The sequence below is a fragment of the Lepidothrix coronata genome, unplaced genomic scaffold (genome assembly GCF_001604755.1).
Source record: "Lepidothrix coronata isolate B3197 unplaced genomic scaffold, Lepidothrix_coronata-1.0 Scaffold149, whole genome shotgun sequence".
Taxonomy (NCBI): domain Eukaryota; kingdom Metazoa; phylum Chordata; class Aves; order Passeriformes; family Pipridae; genus Lepidothrix; species Lepidothrix coronata.
In genome coordinates this window covers 1,664,866-1,683,500 of record NW_016690329.1, presented here as the reverse complement: position 1 = coordinate 1,683,500, position 18,635 = coordinate 1,664,866, and the positions used below count along the sequence as shown (strand labels likewise).

Below are 18,635 nucleotides of genomic sequence, written 5' to 3'. Positions count from 1 at the left end.
TTAAAGACAGAAGAGTGAGCACTGATATGTACCAGCTGGACAACCCTGATGCACACCAGCTGGACAGCATGGCTTGTTTCTGCTTTATGAAGCATTTGGAGGACAAATGGCCTGGAAATAATTTTTATTCCTTGAGTGATGTAAAAGCTATGCTGGTTTTTTAATGCTTCTGTAGTATGACGTAGCCTGATGTGCTCATTGGATTTTATTTCAATAACTAGTGCTTATCTTATTTAGCAAGCAAAATTTTAGCTTTGTTCTGCTGCATTTTACTGCCAAATTTACTCTGTATTAAGCAGCTGAGCTTGATGCTTTTCTGGACTGTCTGTTTGGGAAAATGAGGCATCATTCTCCTTCCCAGTTATCTCCAAGTGTTTCTTTTTATTTTTGGTGGTTTGGGGTTTTTTTTAGTTTTGTTTTTTTTTTTTTTTTTAATGAAGCCCTTTTCTTTCCTCTGAATCACAGAAGGCCATATTCTTCTCCTTCCTCATCTGTTCTCCAACTTACTTTTTTTTTTTTTTTTTCCCTTTGCAAGAACTGTTCTGCAATAAGGATTCTGCAATTAGGAAAGGCATGCAAAATACAGAGCTAGATGTAATCCACTTACGTAGAAATAAAGTGATAACTGACCAAGCACATTAAGTTCTGATACTGAAATACCTCACTGTCTGGCAAGTTTTTGTATGAGCATTGGTAGTGTGGGAGGAGCACTCGGGCATGGGGTCTACTGCAACAATGTCCAAAACAGCTCCTCTAAGAATGGGACTCTGACAGAGTCAGAGTAGCTGCAGCTACAACAGCTCTTCAGTTCTGTCACATGACATAAAGCACTTGCTACTGCATTTCCAGTATGCAATAAATTTGGGTCATCACAAAGGGAAATGGAAGTATAGAATGGTTTGGGTTGAAAGGGACCTTAGAGATCATCTCATTCCAGCCACCCTGCCATGGGCAGGGACACCTTCCACTAGGCCAGGTTGCTCAAAGCCCCATCCAACTTGGCCATCACTTCCATCCCTGTTTAAGGTTGGCACTAGGTACAACACCATGCCCTGCCTCTGCTTTCTGTTAACTGCTCTCATTTCCCAAAGCTGAGAAGATAAAATACAAAACAAGCACAATAATAAGCATCATAAAAACCAAAGGAGAATCCCAAATGTCAGAGCATGCTAAGATTGCTGTAATAGTTTGACTTAAAACTATGATGGGGTAAACCTTTGCCAGTTTACCAAAATAAATACTTTAGATGACCTCAGCTTAAGCTGAGGCGTTCATGAAAGCAGCAATGCAAATCTGACTGTCCTGCATTGGAAGAACAGCAAGTTTCTAACACCAGTAGTTCTGTTAATGAAAAATTCTGTCTTTCACATTACTGCAACTGAGTGATGTCATGCAGTAAGCTTCCTGACTCTTTCAAAAAAACTATACAGAGATGTAGTGTGTGCTTGAATATGCTGTAGGAAAACAGCTGCATGCTAAGTTACCCCTTATGCCTGTACACAGACCTGTATTGTTCCTGCTCTTAGTCCATTTCTCCCCATATCCTGTATGGATGAGTCTAATACTTGATGCAAATGTCATTCAGCCTTCAGGGTGGTTGTTTTCTTGAAGTACATTTAGGAGACACATGAAGCTAAGCAAACAAGAGAATGGATTTGTGCAGAGAAAAAACAGATATTGCTGTGATGAAAAAAGTGCAGCATCACCACACAGTAGGCATTTTTAATCCTCCCTTGTTTCTTGCAAATTCTCCTGATCTTGATTTTATACTACAAAACCTTAGTATGATTTACTAGAACAAGCCAAGCTTCCTCAGGTTGTTTGCCAACAAAAGCCACTAACCTACATTAACAAAAAAAGTATTTGCTGTCATGAGTCGCTCTGGTTTAACTTCTGTTGTTGCTTTGCCTCTTCTCTCAGATGGAAGTAGGGGGCATACAGAACACTGTGACTGGGATGCTGGACAAACAGAAGGAGCTTGATACCAAAGTTAAGGCTGTAAAAGCCAGTGTTTTAGTAAGTATAATATAACTTTTCGTAGTAGTGTTTGTTGATTCATAGATGTCTAAAAGCTTTCAGTACATAAGATGTGATAAAATAGCAAATAAAAATAAGATAGTGGTTTGATTTTCAAGTCTAACCAGTGATTGAAGACAAAAATTATTTGTCAGTAGCACCATAATACAGATTAGTATTTAACTCATTTAGCAAGGTCAAATTTCTTGTGCCTAAATTTTTGCAACAAAAATTTTACCCATCTGAAATACTAGCAACCAAGGAAAACCTCCTAAATCATATACTGACCAATTTGTTATTACCTAGAAGATGTATTTTTTTAGCATATTGACTTAGCATATTTTTTTAGCTTGTTGACTTAACAAATACAGTCACAACAGAAAGTTTTATCCAGACGTTACTTAAGAATTACAAAGTTTAAAATGCTGTGTGCTGTTCCAAGTTTTTCCAATGTAGCCTAGATTCTCCTAAACTCTGTGAACTTATATGGCTAGACAAAGACATATCTATATTTTTTAATTAACAGATTTCAGTTAGCTGAGACTAAAGAGGGAGAGTGAATAGAAGGTGATGAAGTTTAGGGATATTTCCTGTTAGGGACTTCCAGGAAAAAACATTGCTGCAAAACTGGACTTCATGTCTATAAGGGGCTGGTACCAGGCAGTGCCTGGCATTACTTGAAAATATTGAATAATTTTGGCCACATTCATTTGTGCATTACAGGATGTGGAGCAGGACATCAAGACATTAGAGGATATGCAAGACGAATATGACTTTAAATATAAAACCTGGCAGAACAGAGGTGAGTAATTTTTATATTGCATATAGTTTGTCAGAGTAAACTCTGCTGTCTTATGTCAGGGCATTAACCTAATTATACACAGCCAAACTTACTGGTAATTTTCCTCCTTTGTTAATTCTGCTTTATGCTGAAACATAAATTTCTGAAAATCCATTTTCTACATCTGTCTTTTTGTTACAGGCAGAGAGCCTCCCTGTTAACACAGTATTCCTTTGTCCTTTACATCCCTTTGCCAATAAAAGCAGCAAACCCTATAGAGTCTGTGACCATTCAACCACACATGTAATTAGTGTAGTTTAGGCTTCTCTTTGCCATCTTGTATTTCACAAATGACTTCCTGCTTCAGGTTTTGTAGCCTTTTGTGTACCAAGGGAAACACATGCAGCTGTAAGTCCACACTGGTTTCTTTATACAGATCTGTCTCTGTTGTTAAGTTCCTTGCTCTAGGAGAGGCTTCAGTTTCCAACAGCAACTGGCAGGTGACTATCCCTCAGAAGGGGGACACGTTCAGAAAATCCTGAGGGAAGCACCAAGCCTCAATCTTGCTCTTTGTACCTGGGACATGTAGTGCTTCCATGGGGCAAATGGGAGCCTCTAACTCAAGGTCAGCAGGCAGCAGAGTAGTAACTAGGGCAGTTACACATGATCTGCCAGCCTGGGCTGTAAACAAACTCAAGAGGCTGTAAACTTCCTCCCTTGAAATAACAGCTAACTTCTGTTGCCAGGTTAAGAGGTACAGGCCTGAAGTCAGCATGAGAACAAATTGCTCTGTTTGTATCTTTACACAGTATAACCATTACTTTAAATCAGGTTCTTGCTCTGAAAAGCAAGCAAATTTGCATCTTCATTACTTCACTGAGGTAGTGGCTTTTCCTTGCATTAATGCTTTAAGTGCAGACTCTGCCCTTTCAGCAGGGGGAAAGCAGGAATCAAAAAATTTAGGAGGCAGTAAAGATTTCCACCCTTAAGCTTTAAAGATACACTTCACCTGACATTAGCCAGGCAAGTCCTCTTCTCTCCACAGCATTTCTCCCACCTGTGCTTCAGCACTCCTTCAGCCTCATGTTCACAATTTGGACTTATTTTACAGAACATGAGTCCAACGGAGTGTCTCAGGAGGAATATAAGAAAGAACAGCTGAATCTCCAGAAGATGTTTTTATTACTTGACCGCAAAAGAAAGGTAGTGCTCAAGGTTTCTTTCAGAAGTCAACAAGTCTTCATTTTAAGCAAATGTTCATTTTCATTGAACTAACATAAACTAGCAGTAGAAAAGGGGTTTTTTTATGTATCAGTTGAACTGAGATTTCATTCTTTCCATCCTGTTTGAAAATTCAGAATCTCTGTAAGCAATTTTATTTCTCTTCTAGCAACCTTTATCAAACTCTCTTGGGTAAAGCTAAAAGAACAATGAGAAGGAAAAGGCATCATACCAATAATTATGTTCTTGAGGAAAAAATTATTAAAAATCTGCAGCTATATTAGAGTTAAATATACTCTGATTGCAGTGCTCAAGTCTACAGCAAGCACTGGATGAGCCCAAATATACACTTGGGACATATATGGATGCAAGACACTGGCTCTTCAGACTTCAGCAATACTGAATATGGTTTGTTTCTCCACTTAATCTAGCAAATACTCCAGCTGAAAAAAAAGTGCTTTTAGAAAACAACCTCTGTTGACAGAATCTATTATTGAGGGGTTTGAGGAGTTTTGCAAGACAGATGAGCACTACAAAACAGTACTTAGTTTTTGTGTATGAAGTATTTTTAATAAACAGGGTAATTTCATTCTCTCTGCAGGAAGTGGTGAACAAGATAGTACAGCTGCTGCACAACACAGAGCACACACAGACTGCTCTTATTGAGGAGGAGCTGGTGGAGTGGAAGCACAGGCAACAGACAGCATGTATTGGTGGCCCACCCAACGCCTGTCTTGACCAGCTACAGAACTGGTAAGTCTCTAGTCAAGGACAGAATTGAAAGCATGTTATGAAGGAACACCAGATCTATGAATTATACTGATTATTTCTATTATGCATTTTCATTCTGTCACAGCATAACTATATTTCATGTATTTTATTACCTCACCACATTTCCCATGAGCATGAAGTGTTCTCTGTGCACTGCCTGGTCCTTAGGGACAGTCACCTGGCTGATGTCTCTGCATTATTACATTATTACAGTGCAAAAACATGCTAAAAGTAATAAGATTGTGTAACTGTAGGTTTACCACTGTTGCTGAAAGTCTACAACAAGTTCGTCAGCAGCTCAAAAAGCTCGAGGAACTGGAACAGAAGTTTACCTATGACTCTGATCCCATCACAAAAAATGAAAAAGTTCTGCAGGAGCGAACGGACAGTCTCTTCAAACAGCTCATCCAAAGGTAATGGACCAGAAAAATCTTTCTGTGTTTGCAGGAATAAATAGATGGAGTGCATCTTGCCTACTGTTCCCTAACTCTGCATCTCATGAGGTTTTCCCTAAGTTTGTCAAAAACATTAAATTACTGATTTTGAGATTTATGCTCTCTAGGGTTTCCAGAGGTCCAGGCCCATGGAAAGGGTTTGTGATCAGTCATTACTGAAGTTAGCAGGAGCCTTGCTACAGGATGCATTGATTTACAGAATTAAACTCCTAGTCTGTTAGTCCACTTTTTGCTTCAAGCTTCAACCCTACAAAGTTCAAGTAAAGGGAGGCAAGAAACAATCCACACCAAGCTATGCCCAAAATAAATACACACTAGATTCTCCAACCCTTTGTCTCTGAACACATCCTCTTTGCCTTCAGTACAGGGAGGCCAGCCCTGTCTCTATATCATCTCTATGATGCAAGTTACTGTAGCTGGTAATTGCCCTGCATAAGATCAGAGTACCAGTCTGTAAATATATAGTAGACAAAAATTAATGGTACAGAAGACCTGAATCTATCAGATAAGAGCAGGGGCTAAGATACAGTAGTCAACACCCTCTTATGGTGGCTAGAACCCAGGTTTCCTGAGTCCCATTCAGATGCTTTGATGACTGATCTTCAGCTGAAAAACACAGGTACTGCTTTTCAGTGAAGTGAAGGCAACAAGGAAGAACTGTACAAATCCAGCTGCTGTTTGTTTCTTGCCTGTGAGTACAATGGAAGGAAAAGTCTCCATGCTACCAAGATTTATGTCTATACAGCACAGTGCTATAGAGAGAGTGCCCAAGCCAGCAAGTTTGGGGTTTGTAGGAACAGGTTAGCCTCAGAAGTTTGCTTTGTGGGGTTAGCTAGCCCTCATCTAATCCCCAACTAGCATATCTATCTCTTGGACACATGTTGTCACATAGCACTGTCACCATAAGAACTCAGCAAGCCCTGGGAATGGCAAATGACGCAACTCTCCTCACTTGGACTGTGCTAATTACATCACAGTGTTTACTTGCTGTTGATTTCAGAGAAGTTTGATGTAGCAATCTCCCTGCTCAAGCCATCAATGCATTTAAGAAAAGCCAACCCTCATGAAATCACTTCTTACTTGCAAAATTTTTAGCCCCATTGAAACATTTGAAAGAAAGAGACACACACCCACCTCTGTGTAGATGGAAACTGAATGAATAAAGTGTATAGTACTGATGGTAAATCACCTTTTTTTTAAAATTTGCTTTTTATGTAAGTTCTTATTTCTTAAGGACAACATTGATAAATCAGAGTGCCTTTAATCTGTTCGTTCATAGCTCCTTTGTGGTAGAGAGGCAGCCTTGCATGCCAACACATCCTCAGAGACCACTAGTCCTGAAGACGGGAGTACAGTTTACTGTAAAGCTGAGGTATGTTTTCCCCCTTCCCTGTTCCCTTTTTGTGGTAAGGCTTTCATGTCATTGGCTTCTTACAGCTGAGAGGATTGCACAGCTTGCACTGCAGCCCAAGTGCTAAGATCAGGAGGAGGAAAGTGCCATGTGCAGGTGGCTTTCTTCTAGCGAAGCTTAACTCACATTCAGCTTTTACTCTTTGCCAGAAGTGGAGTGTATAAGATTGAGTGTATAAGAAACACAGCTAAACAGCAGACACATGCAGACCACTTTGTCATGCCAAAGAGTAACTCGTTTGTTCATTTAGTTTCATCTCTAAATGCTGTCTTATATGGAACAAGCTTGAAGCCTGTATGTGGCCTTGAGTGTGCTGCTCAAATATCTGTGATAAGCAATGCCATAGAAAAAAAAACATCTTGTGCAATTGCTGACGTTAAAAAATATTTCTCTTTCCAGACTGCTGGTGAAATTGCCGGAATTGAACTACAACTTGAAAGTGAAAGTTTTATTTGATAAGTATGTTACATTTTTTCCATCCCTCTCTACACTAATGGTAAACAGTCCCCACGTTCAAAAACCAAAGGGCAGTCATATTATAAGTGCTGAGTAGGCCAGGAGCAGGCTGGTTCTCCATGGCAACAGGTATTATATCCTTCCCCTTTTCTTACCCATGCCCTTGCTCTAAGTCTCTCTGCCATTAGAGACATGTCACAAAGTACAGATGGCCTCAGCTTCTTGCCACCAGCTCCACTGGGATGCACCAAGGAGAGCTCACTACTGCTAAGTCAGGCTGGGCACAGGGCAGCACCCAGGCAACAGCCACCCCTCTGGCGTGGGTGTTTCACTTGGATTAGCACAAAATGAAAACACAGAATTGAACTCCACCATTTCCAGTCACATAATTCAGTCATGTCTCTAAAATATCTTCTTGGGTAGCATGTAGAAAGGAATGTAGTTATAAAGCTGTCCTTGAATTAGGGGTATAAGCAGTATCGTGTCCTGTAACATAGGACATGATCTCAGAGAGAAACAAAACCATACAGCAGTCTAAACAGACTAATACCTATCTTGTACTTTTATAAACAGTTCAGGTGAATTTAGCACTTATTTTAAGGGCAGGGAAAGAAATGTAACAGGCTCTCCAAAATAACAACAGGGACTTTTAAGAAAGCAAGTGGGTTTTTGTGTTCCCATTCAAGTAATTCTGTTCTTGAAATGGCTCTGGAGTCCAGAAACTTGCATGGAATAGGGAAAAGGTAAAAAAATTCCTGCGTGGATGTGGGAGGTGGAGCTTTGAGAAGCCCACTCAGTAAAATCCCAAGTGGTGGGAAAACTTATTCAAGTGATGCAGCAAGTTAGTCAAAAAGTTATGTGGTTTAAGAGTAGACTTAGAGTGACAGAACTATATTTTTTGTCCTCAAAGCAAGAGTTAAAATCTATATAGTAAGAGAAAGGACTTCCTTTGATTATAGAGCCCCCATAGCAACATTTAAGCCTTGGTAAAAAACATCCTGTGTGTAACACAAGATTTACTTTGACTGCTTGAACCAATTGCTTCCTCTTTTGCACAAAAACATCACAAAAGCATTTTAAGCAGTTCTCAATCAGTTCTGACAGCTACTAAAACAAACACATGCATTTTCTCTGTCTGTGGCAGAAGGTTTAAAACATTTTTGTCTTTTTTTTTTTTCTTTCTTGACAGAGATGTAACTGAGAAGAACTCAGTCAAAGGGTACGTGGCATCACAGTTTGATATATTAATGTTCGATTCTGTCAGTGAATGTGAGACTTAATTATTTTTTCCTCTCTCTTTGTGAAGGTTCAGGAAGTTTAATATTTTGGGAACAAACACAAAAGTAATGAACATGGAAGAATCCACTAATGGAAGTCTAGCAGCAGAATTCAGGCACTTGGTAGGAGATTTTTTTTTCTTTGTTGATACAGCCATTAAATTTTTTGGGTAGAGAGTGTAGTAGGAAGGAAACAAATTGCTTTTGTTATTGAAGTAATTATTTGCTTTTGTGTAAGAGGAACTGTGATTATCTCTTCTTTTTCTCTGTTCTTTCCTTTTTGAAATATTTGGCCTGTTGCAAGCAAAATGCAATTGATTGTCACTGAAACAGGGACAGAAGTGAAAACAAGAGTATTTGCTGCCATACAGCTTATGCTGCAATGAGTTCTTTGGAGGAGGAAGAAAAACACCTAGAAATGTTGGTTTGAGCCTTTTAAATGAAGGCCCATGGGTAGGAAAGTGTAAAGAACTTTGAGTCTGGAAGATGAAAATCGTCTAGGAGTGGGCAGCTAGAAGGAAGTCAGTGCCTTCAACAGACTATACAACACTTTTGATCTGCAGATTGTGAGAGAACAGATTGGTTTCATCATTAAAAGGAAAGGAAAAACGCAAGTGCAGAACCACTTAACATGGAAGTCTCCCTTCACTGTCCAGAACAGAGACTGTCTAGAGCTTGTCATCCAGTTCAGAGGGGTACTTTGATAAACCAGTATTTAATCTGATCCTAATTTCATACTGCTTCTGTTCTTAAAAGACCTCTTACATAAAGGCATTACATCATAACTGTGCAATATCTATTTTAAAAGATAAAAAGATATAAAAGAGTGGCAGTTACCTACAGTTTAATGCTTTGGCTTCCACAGCTTAGAACCAAATAGAATCAGACACTAGTGCAGGAAGTTTGCATACAGAAGAGTAACTACAGCATGCAAATGTTTCTATCCTGTACCACTTCCATTTGTGGCTGATGTGAGTGAGTGACAGGGTTCTTTGTTTGTTTGCAGCAACTGAAAGAACAGAAAAATGCAGGAACCAGAACAAATGAGGTAAGCAGCACTAACCTTCTTTTCGTAAAGTTTTTGCATAATTCTAAAAAGGCATTCAGGCATTTAAGACAATGCTCTCTGCTGAGCCCCATGAAGACACACACAGGATGACAGATCATAGGGGAGGAGTTCAGTGTTCCTAGAACCTGATCCCTGTAGGAGGTGTCTGCAAGTGAGAACTACTGCCAGAATGGCAATGGTGCACTCTCCCTCACTGGCATCTAGCTTTAACAGGACTTTCTGGCAAGCACAGATTTTTTTCTGTGACTTCTAAGTAGTAGTCAAAATAAAAAGTACCTAGAGAGGCAATTTTAGGAAGTCAGCATTGTTACTTGACTTTGCCCTGTGAGCTGTTATCGAGGTCTAGGGCAGGTAACCATGGGCAGAAAAGAGCTTTCTTCATGATAAAACCCTATTACCTTCACCCTAGGAATTTGCAGTGCCTGAAAAGTTTTCTTTTCATTTTTGTTTTTAAAGGGTCCTCTCATTGTAACAGAAGAGCTTCACTCTCTGAGTTTTGAGACGCAGCTGTGCCAGCCTGGCTTGGTAGTAGAGCTAGAGGTATGTCTTAGATGAAACAGATGGACCTAAATTCCTGTATGTCACTCATCCTGACAAATCTAAACTTTTTTTTTCAAGTACCGGCATATCAAGTACTTTCAGTTATTTCAGAGTATGTGAATGACACTTCATACCTCTGTATTGACACATACAGTGAGAATGCTGTCAGATCTCTGGGTAAATAAGAGTAGATGTGCTGTGCAAAGTGTTTGATAACCAACCCTGTAGTTTAAGCCCTCTAGGTATTTACTTCAGAAGCAATATGCTATGAATTCTGCTGCTACTATCATCAGTACTGTCATAACTGACACTAAATGAAAGTCTTTATTAGAAAAAAAAAAAATCACCCAAGTCTTTCTAGTATTTCATCATACTGACATTTTCTCCCCTACATACAAACTTCAATTGAAAAAGTTAAGACTATGCAAGCAGAGAATTAAAATGGAAACGGGTTTGTGGGTAATCTCAAGGAGGATTGCAGCAGCAGTACAAGGCAGCCTGACATGTTTCCTTTTGTGCCCCATTCAGACCACATCCCTTCCCATTGTTGTGATCTCAAACGTGAGCCAGCTTCCCAGTGGATGGGCTTCTATCCTGTGGTTCAACATGCTGTCTACTGATCCCAAGGTATTTGCAAGAAAAAAAATGGCATCACATTCTCTGTGTAATTTTCAAGCATTGTCTGTATGCAAGTAGCTGCTGCACCTTTTTTCCCTTGCAGATGACTTAATAACTTTCAGGTGTAGAGAGAGGCACAGTGACTTACTTCCCTGTCCTAAGCAGAACAACGTTTGAAACCCACTGAAGGGTAGTATACCTGTATTCAGTATATACAGAACACACTGAGGAGCCAAATAAACATTCAAGAACTAAAATATGGTGCACTTGAGTAATCCGGGAATTCTGGGAAAAGACATGTCCAAAGCAGAGCCCCAGAGACAGCTTTTCCTGGTAAAGAGTGCCTGTCAGAATAGGAGCCTGCTTTTGCAGAGTTGTCTCAAGCTGACATCCATTCTTAAATCTATTTTTTTTTTGACAATACACTTTTAAAAACTCAGGTGGCATTCCAAAATTAATGTTTATTAACTATAGGTTGTATTTTTCTTTTCCATTCTAGAACTTGTCCTTCTTTCTGAGTCCACCCTGTGCAAAGTGGTCTAAACTTTCTGAAGTTCTGAGCTGGCAGTTTTCTTCTGTCACAAAGAGAGGACTTAATGCAGATCAGCTGAGCATGCTGGGAGAGAAGCTACTTGGTATGGTCTACTTTCATCACAGATGGTCTGTTTGAATTAAAGCTAATTCTACATCTTTTCTGCAATCCATTTTAAGTTTTCATTCTGTTCCCATGCCTTTACCACTTATACAACATCACTCTGTAGCAATGAAGCATTTTCCACTTTTCAGTATGGTAGAGCTTGTAAATGAGATCAGGTCATGAAAAAAAAATCTGCAGTTCTAACTTAGGAGTCTTATGCATTAGAGCAAGGCAGATTGGGGCTACTTCTGCCTTTTTAAGTAACACCCATGTTTAGTCAGTCTTTGAAGTGGCTGTTTCCTGGCATCTTTTTGGCTTTGATTTTAAATCCACCTCCATTCATTTTAACTTCATGCATGCCCCCAACTACAGTGGGGGTTTACTCTGCCTGCATAAACATAGTTGCAGTATTAAAGTGCAAACACTATGAAACCACTAAAGGATATCAAGTTGAACATCTCCTAGATGACTGTGCTTAGTGAAAGCCTCAGCAGCCATGAGTTTTCTATCCAAACTCCTTGCAGTTTGCCTTGATAGCTGGGGCACTTGCATAGCAGACTCTAGATAAAAATACTGTTGTTCAGTATATTCCACCAACCTAAACTTTCAGAAAGCATTTATATTTAAAGGTATTTGACATTAGTGTGTCTAGGTGGCAAGTAGAGCATTCCAGTCTCTAACTCACTTCCTCTAATTTCCCTAAGACATAAGATCCGACAAAAAACAACTGATTTAATAGATTACCTTTCAGAAATCTGCCAAGAGAATATTTTTATTTTTAATTAACCAACACACAGACAAAGAGACCAATGACATATTTCTATGGTCAACGTGCATTTCAGAACTGCAGAGACTTTGTCAAGCTCTGGTAACAGTAGGAATGCTACATTTATCTCTACAGATAAAAATATCACACTGCTAAAAAAAAATTCCTGGTCATCGAACACTGTATATTCAGGATTCCTTAGTGCAAGGAGACACAGAACCAACAGGGTGCCAGGATACAACTTGCCTACTGTTTTTTCAATGTGAAAGTTGACAGAATCTTGATCTTTTTAACACCAGCAGCATCAGAAATGAGCCCTCTAACCCAGTTTATTTTTAGAAACATGAGAGGGAAAAGCATATTTATGATCTCTAATGGAAAGAATTTGGCTCTGACTACAGTCGGGGTCTGCAAAGCTGCAGCTACTGTAATCACAGCATAGGATTTTTCTTTGTGGTTTGGATGTGATTATGAAACACTGTTGACATAAAAACAAGACCAGGGGAAACGATTGCAACAGGAGCAAGATGTGTTTGTGGCTGGGGTAGATCTAGAGTCAAGAGTTTCTGGGGCAAAAGCCTACAAGTCACCAGAATAGAGACAGGAAAGTGCTTAATCTCAAAGATATTCTAAGGTCTGCTGAGCCCCTATGGAAGAGCTTATGGGCTGCAGTCTTCTTATTTTGCTGGAAAGAATTGTGCAAGCATTCAGTCTCCTTCCTGGAAGCATTTTGAAACTGGCACGTGTTAGGTGTAGCACAGCATAGAAAGTGTCAGTATGAATTGGTTCCCATTATGCAAGGTCTGCTGAAATAATTTGGTTATCTTAAAACCTCATCAGAGGGGAATTTTTCATGGCTACTGCAGGGGGAATTTGCAAGCACAGTAGCCTGCCCTTCCTTTTCTTTCTTAGTCCAACAGCTGAGTTGTACATAAACACTCAGAACTTGGTTCTTTAAGTACTTTTAGCCTTACTAAGTAAATTATGGAACATGACTGAAATGAGTTTATTGTGTTCAGGGCAAACAAGTGGAGGATCTCACGATGGCCTTATTCCTTGGACAAGATTCTGCAAGGTATGAACGAAGTTTAAAAATTGAAAAAGAAGAAGCTCATTTTAGTTTGCTGTGGGTTTTGTTTGGGCATTTTTTGTTTGTTTTTCCCCTAGGATACCTTCTTTTTTACTAACATAGGCTAATTATTCTAAAGCTTACATGGTCATGGGAGGTTTTGGTGGTGGGGTAAAGTAGCAGCACAAGGAGGAAAAAGGGCTTGCAACAGCAAGGAGAAGATGATTTTGAGGTTCCTTTAGATCTATGTAAACTCTATAGAAAAAAATGCATCTTTCAAACTCACCATCTTCATTATTATTAATACAATGGCTATTAACACAATAGTTCTCTATTTTGATTATTACAGAAAACGAAAACAAAACAACCAGCAAGATGGACAACTCTTCTGTATCATAGTGAAGGACATTTCCTAGACCAGGGGCAACTGGATTAGGGTGAGGATTAGAACAGGGTGGCCAAGAGGATCAGTAGATGACAGAAAACCACATCATGATATTTCATGCAATATTGGCTGCAGCAAAACAGGAGGACTCTTCATGTTTTCTTTCTTTAGACCCTTAACTGGTATAGATAAGCCAGAGATTACAGCAGGCAGGAGCAGATGCCAGGGGAAGAGCAAAGTTCTGGTGACCTACAAACACTTGAGTTCATTAATATGGATGTCTCATGAGAAATTGAGATCCAGGTCTGAACTGAAAGTGTCTCTAAGCTCAGCTGCTACCCAGCCTGGGCAAAAGTCCCATGGGATGGTTTGTATGTCCAAGAACCCCAATAAGAACAGTGCCCAGGCAGGAACAAAAGTCTTATCTGCTCTTAGACCAGCACTGTTGCACACGAGAGGTGATGGATCGTATGTTTGTGGGTACTGTAGGCTCAGACAGGCATTTCTCTTGCCTTAAGGTTCATTAGCAATGGTCCTTGTCCTTCTGGAGTGGAGAGACAGAAAAAGTCATAAGAGAATATGGGCAGGGGGGTGGAAGAGAGGGAGAAAAATGCAAGAACAAGTTGATACTGGCAGGATTGAAACCTTGCTTTCCCCTCTGCTGCTTAACAAAACTCATGTCTTATTACCCCTGTTCTCTCCCGTCCCACTCCCGCCTTTCCATATTCTGAATTTCAGGAAAATATAAATGATAAAAATTTCCCCTTTTGGCTGTGGATTGAGGGAATCCTGGAGCTTATTAAGAAACATCTCCTGTGTCTCTGGAATGATGGGTAAGACCTGAGTGAAGTTTAAAATGGGGTCATTGCCTCAGACTTCTCATTTAGGCTAGCAGTTGCATCCTCAGGTTGTGAGGTTGCTTGTGCAAGTGAATTCTAGTAATGAGGAAGCCTCTGATGAGGCAACTGCTAAAAGCAAGAAGATCAGATGACTGAGCTGTCCCATTTAAGTCACAGAGCAGGGCTTTGAATGTAAGATTATGTTTTGTTTTGCCTCTACTCCCACTGTAAGTTGGTTCTCTCCACACCCTAGAACAGAGCCAAGGAAAATTGAAGGAAGGATAAGTCATAAAGCGATCATCCATCTTTAAAACCAAAAAACCAAATCCCCTACCCAAACAAACACTATTGTGAGCCGCCTGGAGGTGGCAGCAGCCAGACTCTGAACGCCTGTACCCGCACTGTGCACCCACAACACAGCAGTCTTCACTGATTCTAAGGTTATTACTAAGTAGAAGGACTCTGCCAGAAGGAAGAATAGCCCTTTAATACTGGTTTAGTAAACTTTTGATTCTGGGATTTCCAATTTCTGCCAAAACTAGGTTTATCCAAAGTCAAATCCTGCATTTTAGCTTTAGCCACATTATGAAACACTATCAAGTAGCACACTCACAGTGGGGCCTCCTGGTATCCCACAAGTCTGCAGGATCCATAACAGCAGGTTTGCTTTGTCTTGCTACATTCAGCAGCAGGCTTCACATTATTACCCCCCAACTCCAGACGAGTTCTGTCAAAGCCCTCTGTGGTAGGCTTGTTTCACTGCCCAAACCCTGCCTATTTCTTTGCTAAGTAGACTGCAGTGCAGTGGGAACATTTCCCACCACTGTTGAGGCAGAATTGCAGTTCCTGTTTGGTGTTCCACCTCAGTGTGGTGATGTGCCTACAGGATTGGTTTTGCATGTGGCTTTGATAGAGGCTTGAATAACATTGCTCTTTGCTATCAGTTGTGAGAGCAAACCCCCACTTAGGATTTAACAGAAAGAGGTGCAAGTTAAATCCTGAAGGTAATCAAACTCAGAGGTTTAGTACTATTAGCTTTTCCTCTCTCAGCAGGCTTTGATGGATAGTCACAAATCGTTTTTTCCTAGAAAGGCAAAAAGAGAAACCAAAGGAAAAACTATCTAACTACAAAGATATTTCAGTGGGAAAGAGACAAATCCACAGTATTCATTAGGACAGAGACTCCTTTGCTTACAAGAGTAAGCATTACAGCCTCAAGAACACTTGCCTTTCTTTTGAGAGATAAGGCAACAAAAGACTTTCATTATACACAAGATATTGACCACGGAACACATTTAAAAGCAAACAAAACACAAAGCTTACCAAACAAACGGCCGAAGCCCTATAAAACAGGACAGTTTACAGCATCTGAAAGTCTAAGCAAAATCACGATCATTTAGTATTTTTTGTGCAAAACCCACTTTCCCCCCTGACTTATTGCACACAAAGACAGTAGCAGTACTCAAAAGTTCATTATTGATGCAGTATTTTGAGGAATAAGAAACAGTGCAGTGAAATTCTGACTTTTGGGGGGGGGGGAACAAAACAAAAAGCCAAACGATAACCAACAAATCAACCAAAACCAAACAGCTGGAGGTTGGCCAGGATTATGCCTTAGTACTTTCCCCCCCAGTACCTGTTCAGATTAACCAGTCTCTTATAATTACCACATCAGCCTCCTTGCCTATGCAGTAACATTTGCTGAACATAGTGAGTTTGGGGGGTTGAAGTCACACAGGCTTAAACAGTTCCTCCAGAAAACATGCACAAGGAACAAAGCAAACCCCACACCTGTAAGAATGCAATCTAGTAGGCTAGCAACCTTTGTTTCATCAGCCAAATAGGAGAAATAATTGTTCCTTAACATACTTCTGAAGTTAAAACTAGCTGCTAGCTGGGATCTGACCATATTATGCACATATAACTCCACTTCTGCTCCCAGAGGCAGCTTTGACAGCAAAAAGGACAATCTCTTTTACTCTAAGTTCAAAACCAATGTTTGTACAAGCCACCAGGCCAAAGTGAGAGTGCTGAGGGAAGCTGTGGTGATTCATGACTTCCATGGGGCGTGAATCACCACCTGACTCCAGCCTGGCAGTCCTACTGCTAAGCTTTCCAGCTGTTCTCAGGACAAAGCCTTTTGCGAGGCTTTTACAAGTACTTCAACTCTTAAGTGACAAAAGCTGTTAAGTTTTTTCCTCGCTAGCCCAGCACAGCTTAGGTTTTATGTTGAGGAGTAACTCAGCTCTTTCTTTTCAACATTACAGCTGCATTGTGGGTTTCATCAGCAAAGAGAGAGAACGTGCTTTATTGAAGGACCAGAATCCAGGAACATTTTTACTAAGATTCAGTGAAAGTAGCAGAGAGGGAGCAATCACGTTTACTTGGGTAGAGGGATCTCAAAATGGTAAGTCAGTTACTCTTTGCTCATCTACTTACATCAGAACAAGAAGTCTTTATGCTCTTCTCCTCCACACTGAGGACCAGTACAACACACCACCGCAGCAGCCCCCCCCCCCTTACAAGCAGGGGGCCACAAGCAACAGCAGGCATGTGCCATACTTGGTGTAGCTCAAGCCACACAGTGGATTATTCAAGGTTTCAACTAGGACTAGTAACACTTCCAGGGTACTGCTTCTGGCCTGGAGATTTGACAAGAAAAACTGCCCAGACTGTATACCCTGCCTCCTTAGGGTCTCTCCCAGCAAAACACATGCACCTCCATCTTCTTCCAAACCCACATCACCATCTTAATCAGAGAGTTCTTGCCTAAGAAAAGGTCACTACAGCCACATTCATCATTACTGTTCTCTCCCCGTACATCTTGTGTGCAACACTCCTTTCTCAAACTGCTTTCTCAAACTCATGGCCCATGGAACATTTGTCCTTCCTCCCCAGGTAAACCACACGTTCACTTACTTCATTTTCCAAGCAGTTCTCCTTCCTCCCATTGTCCAGAAGGGCCAGTGAAGATCTCACTTCTTCAGTTAGCTGAACTATTCTCTCCTCCTCTCTCAAGGAAGCCTAGAGACATCACAGCTGCAAAAAGATATAACCTCCCTCATATCCAATCAGGGTTCTCCCCTTATCACACTAATAATGAGCTCCACCTGCCACCATGGTGCAGCTGTGGACACTTCACTTGGATGAGCCCCAAACCTACTACAGCTGGAAAAGAAACTGCTGAATGTACTTGCACAACTTCTTTCCTTTTGCAGCCTTCATACCTGAGACATCCAAAAATGAAGCAAAGAAGGGTGATAGTTTTTGGAGCACTAAGGGAGGCTTTATCTGTCTCTCCTTATGATTCATAAGAGCTTCATGTGGTGTATTTGGATCAACCTTCCTAACAGGCAACAGTGTTTGAATGATATAATTTGGAAGAAGGTTGAAAAGGTAGCACAACTTAAATTAGTTAATGAAATATCAGTTAACGAAATATTGCAGTTAATTTCCATGGGCAAGTCACATCAGTCATTCTGAATAAAAAGCACATCAAGAGCCATCACTGTGTGCTATTCCCCCATATGCCTCCCTACCCCCCAGAACAATTACGTTCCCTTTGACAGGTATTGAATATTTACCTGCAGCACAGTAGGTGTCATCCAGGTAGGCCTTTTGCCTTTTGATCTCTGAATTTGTAGAAGTGGCTGCAGCTTTTCTGAGCAGTTTTAGAAAAAACCTTGAAACCCCCTTTAAGAGTTGCTGCTTCTCTCCTCTGCAGAGCTCCAGTTCCATTCGGTAGAACCCTACACCAAGAAGGAGCTCTCTGCTGTGACTTTCCCCGACATCATCCGCAACTACAAAGTGATGGCAGCTGAAAACATTCCTGAAAATCCACTGAGATTTCTGTACCCAGATATACCCAAAGACAATGCCTTTGGCAAATACTACTCCAGGCCTAAGGAGGGTGAGTGCTATAAGTGGCTGATTCCATGTATATTGTTCCTGAGGTACTTGGGCACTGTGCAATTCCTGTGGCATGGAAAGAAAGGAAGCAGTTGGCCTGAATTTCTTGGCAGTCTGTCCCATGGTGAGCTAAAAGGTCAGAAGAGGCACCTGAGCTTTATAGGTTAAGAAAAGGTCTGTTTTTAAAGAGGCACAACATGAGATCTAATCAGATCAAAACCTGAAAACATAATTGTCACTGGCCCTCCAATTCGGCTTTCATGCAAGCCCATGAGCTGTTTCAGAAATGTAAGTGCCCACTAGCAGCTGGAACATGACTGGCTATGGAAGGGGGTTTTTTCCCCATTTTCAATAGGGGAAAAGGAAAATCTGACTAAAAAATGGAATATATTAACCGTAGTGCTGTAAAATGCAT

General features: G+C 40.6%; 1 protein-coding gene across 3 annotated transcripts in view; it reads left to right on the top strand.

The window, feature by feature from the left end:
• The window catches only part of STAT1 (signal transducer and activator of transcription 1), a 28,235-nt gene that overhangs the window by 6,020 nt on the left and 3,580 nt on the right, over positions 1-18,635 (top strand). For all 3 annotated transcript variants that reach the window (XM_017828518.1, XM_017828515.1, XM_017828516.1), the window contains 17 exons: positions 1,921-2,016; positions 2,740-2,818; positions 3,909-4,000; positions 4,620-4,771; positions 5,044-5,202; positions 6,524-6,616; positions 7,055-7,114; positions 8,301-8,330; positions 8,418-8,511; positions 9,395-9,436; positions 9,914-9,997; positions 10,526-10,624; positions 11,115-11,250; positions 13,038-13,093; positions 14,211-14,305; positions 16,579-16,718; positions 18,036-18,221. In XM_017828518.1, the coding sequence (XP_017684007.1) occupies positions 1,921-2,016; positions 2,740-2,818; positions 3,909-4,000; positions 4,620-4,771; positions 5,044-5,202; positions 6,524-6,616; positions 7,055-7,114; positions 8,301-8,330; positions 8,418-8,511; positions 9,395-9,436; positions 9,914-9,997; positions 10,526-10,624; positions 11,115-11,250; positions 13,038-13,093; positions 14,211-14,305; positions 16,579-16,718; positions 18,036-18,221 (1,693 nt within the window). The remainder of the gene's footprint in view (positions 1-1,920; positions 2,017-2,739; positions 2,819-3,908; positions 4,001-4,619; positions 4,772-5,043; positions 5,203-6,523; positions 6,617-7,054; positions 7,115-8,300; positions 8,331-8,417; positions 8,512-9,394; positions 9,437-9,913; positions 9,998-10,525; positions 10,625-11,114; positions 11,251-13,037; positions 13,094-14,210; positions 14,306-16,578; positions 16,719-18,035; positions 18,222-18,635) is intronic.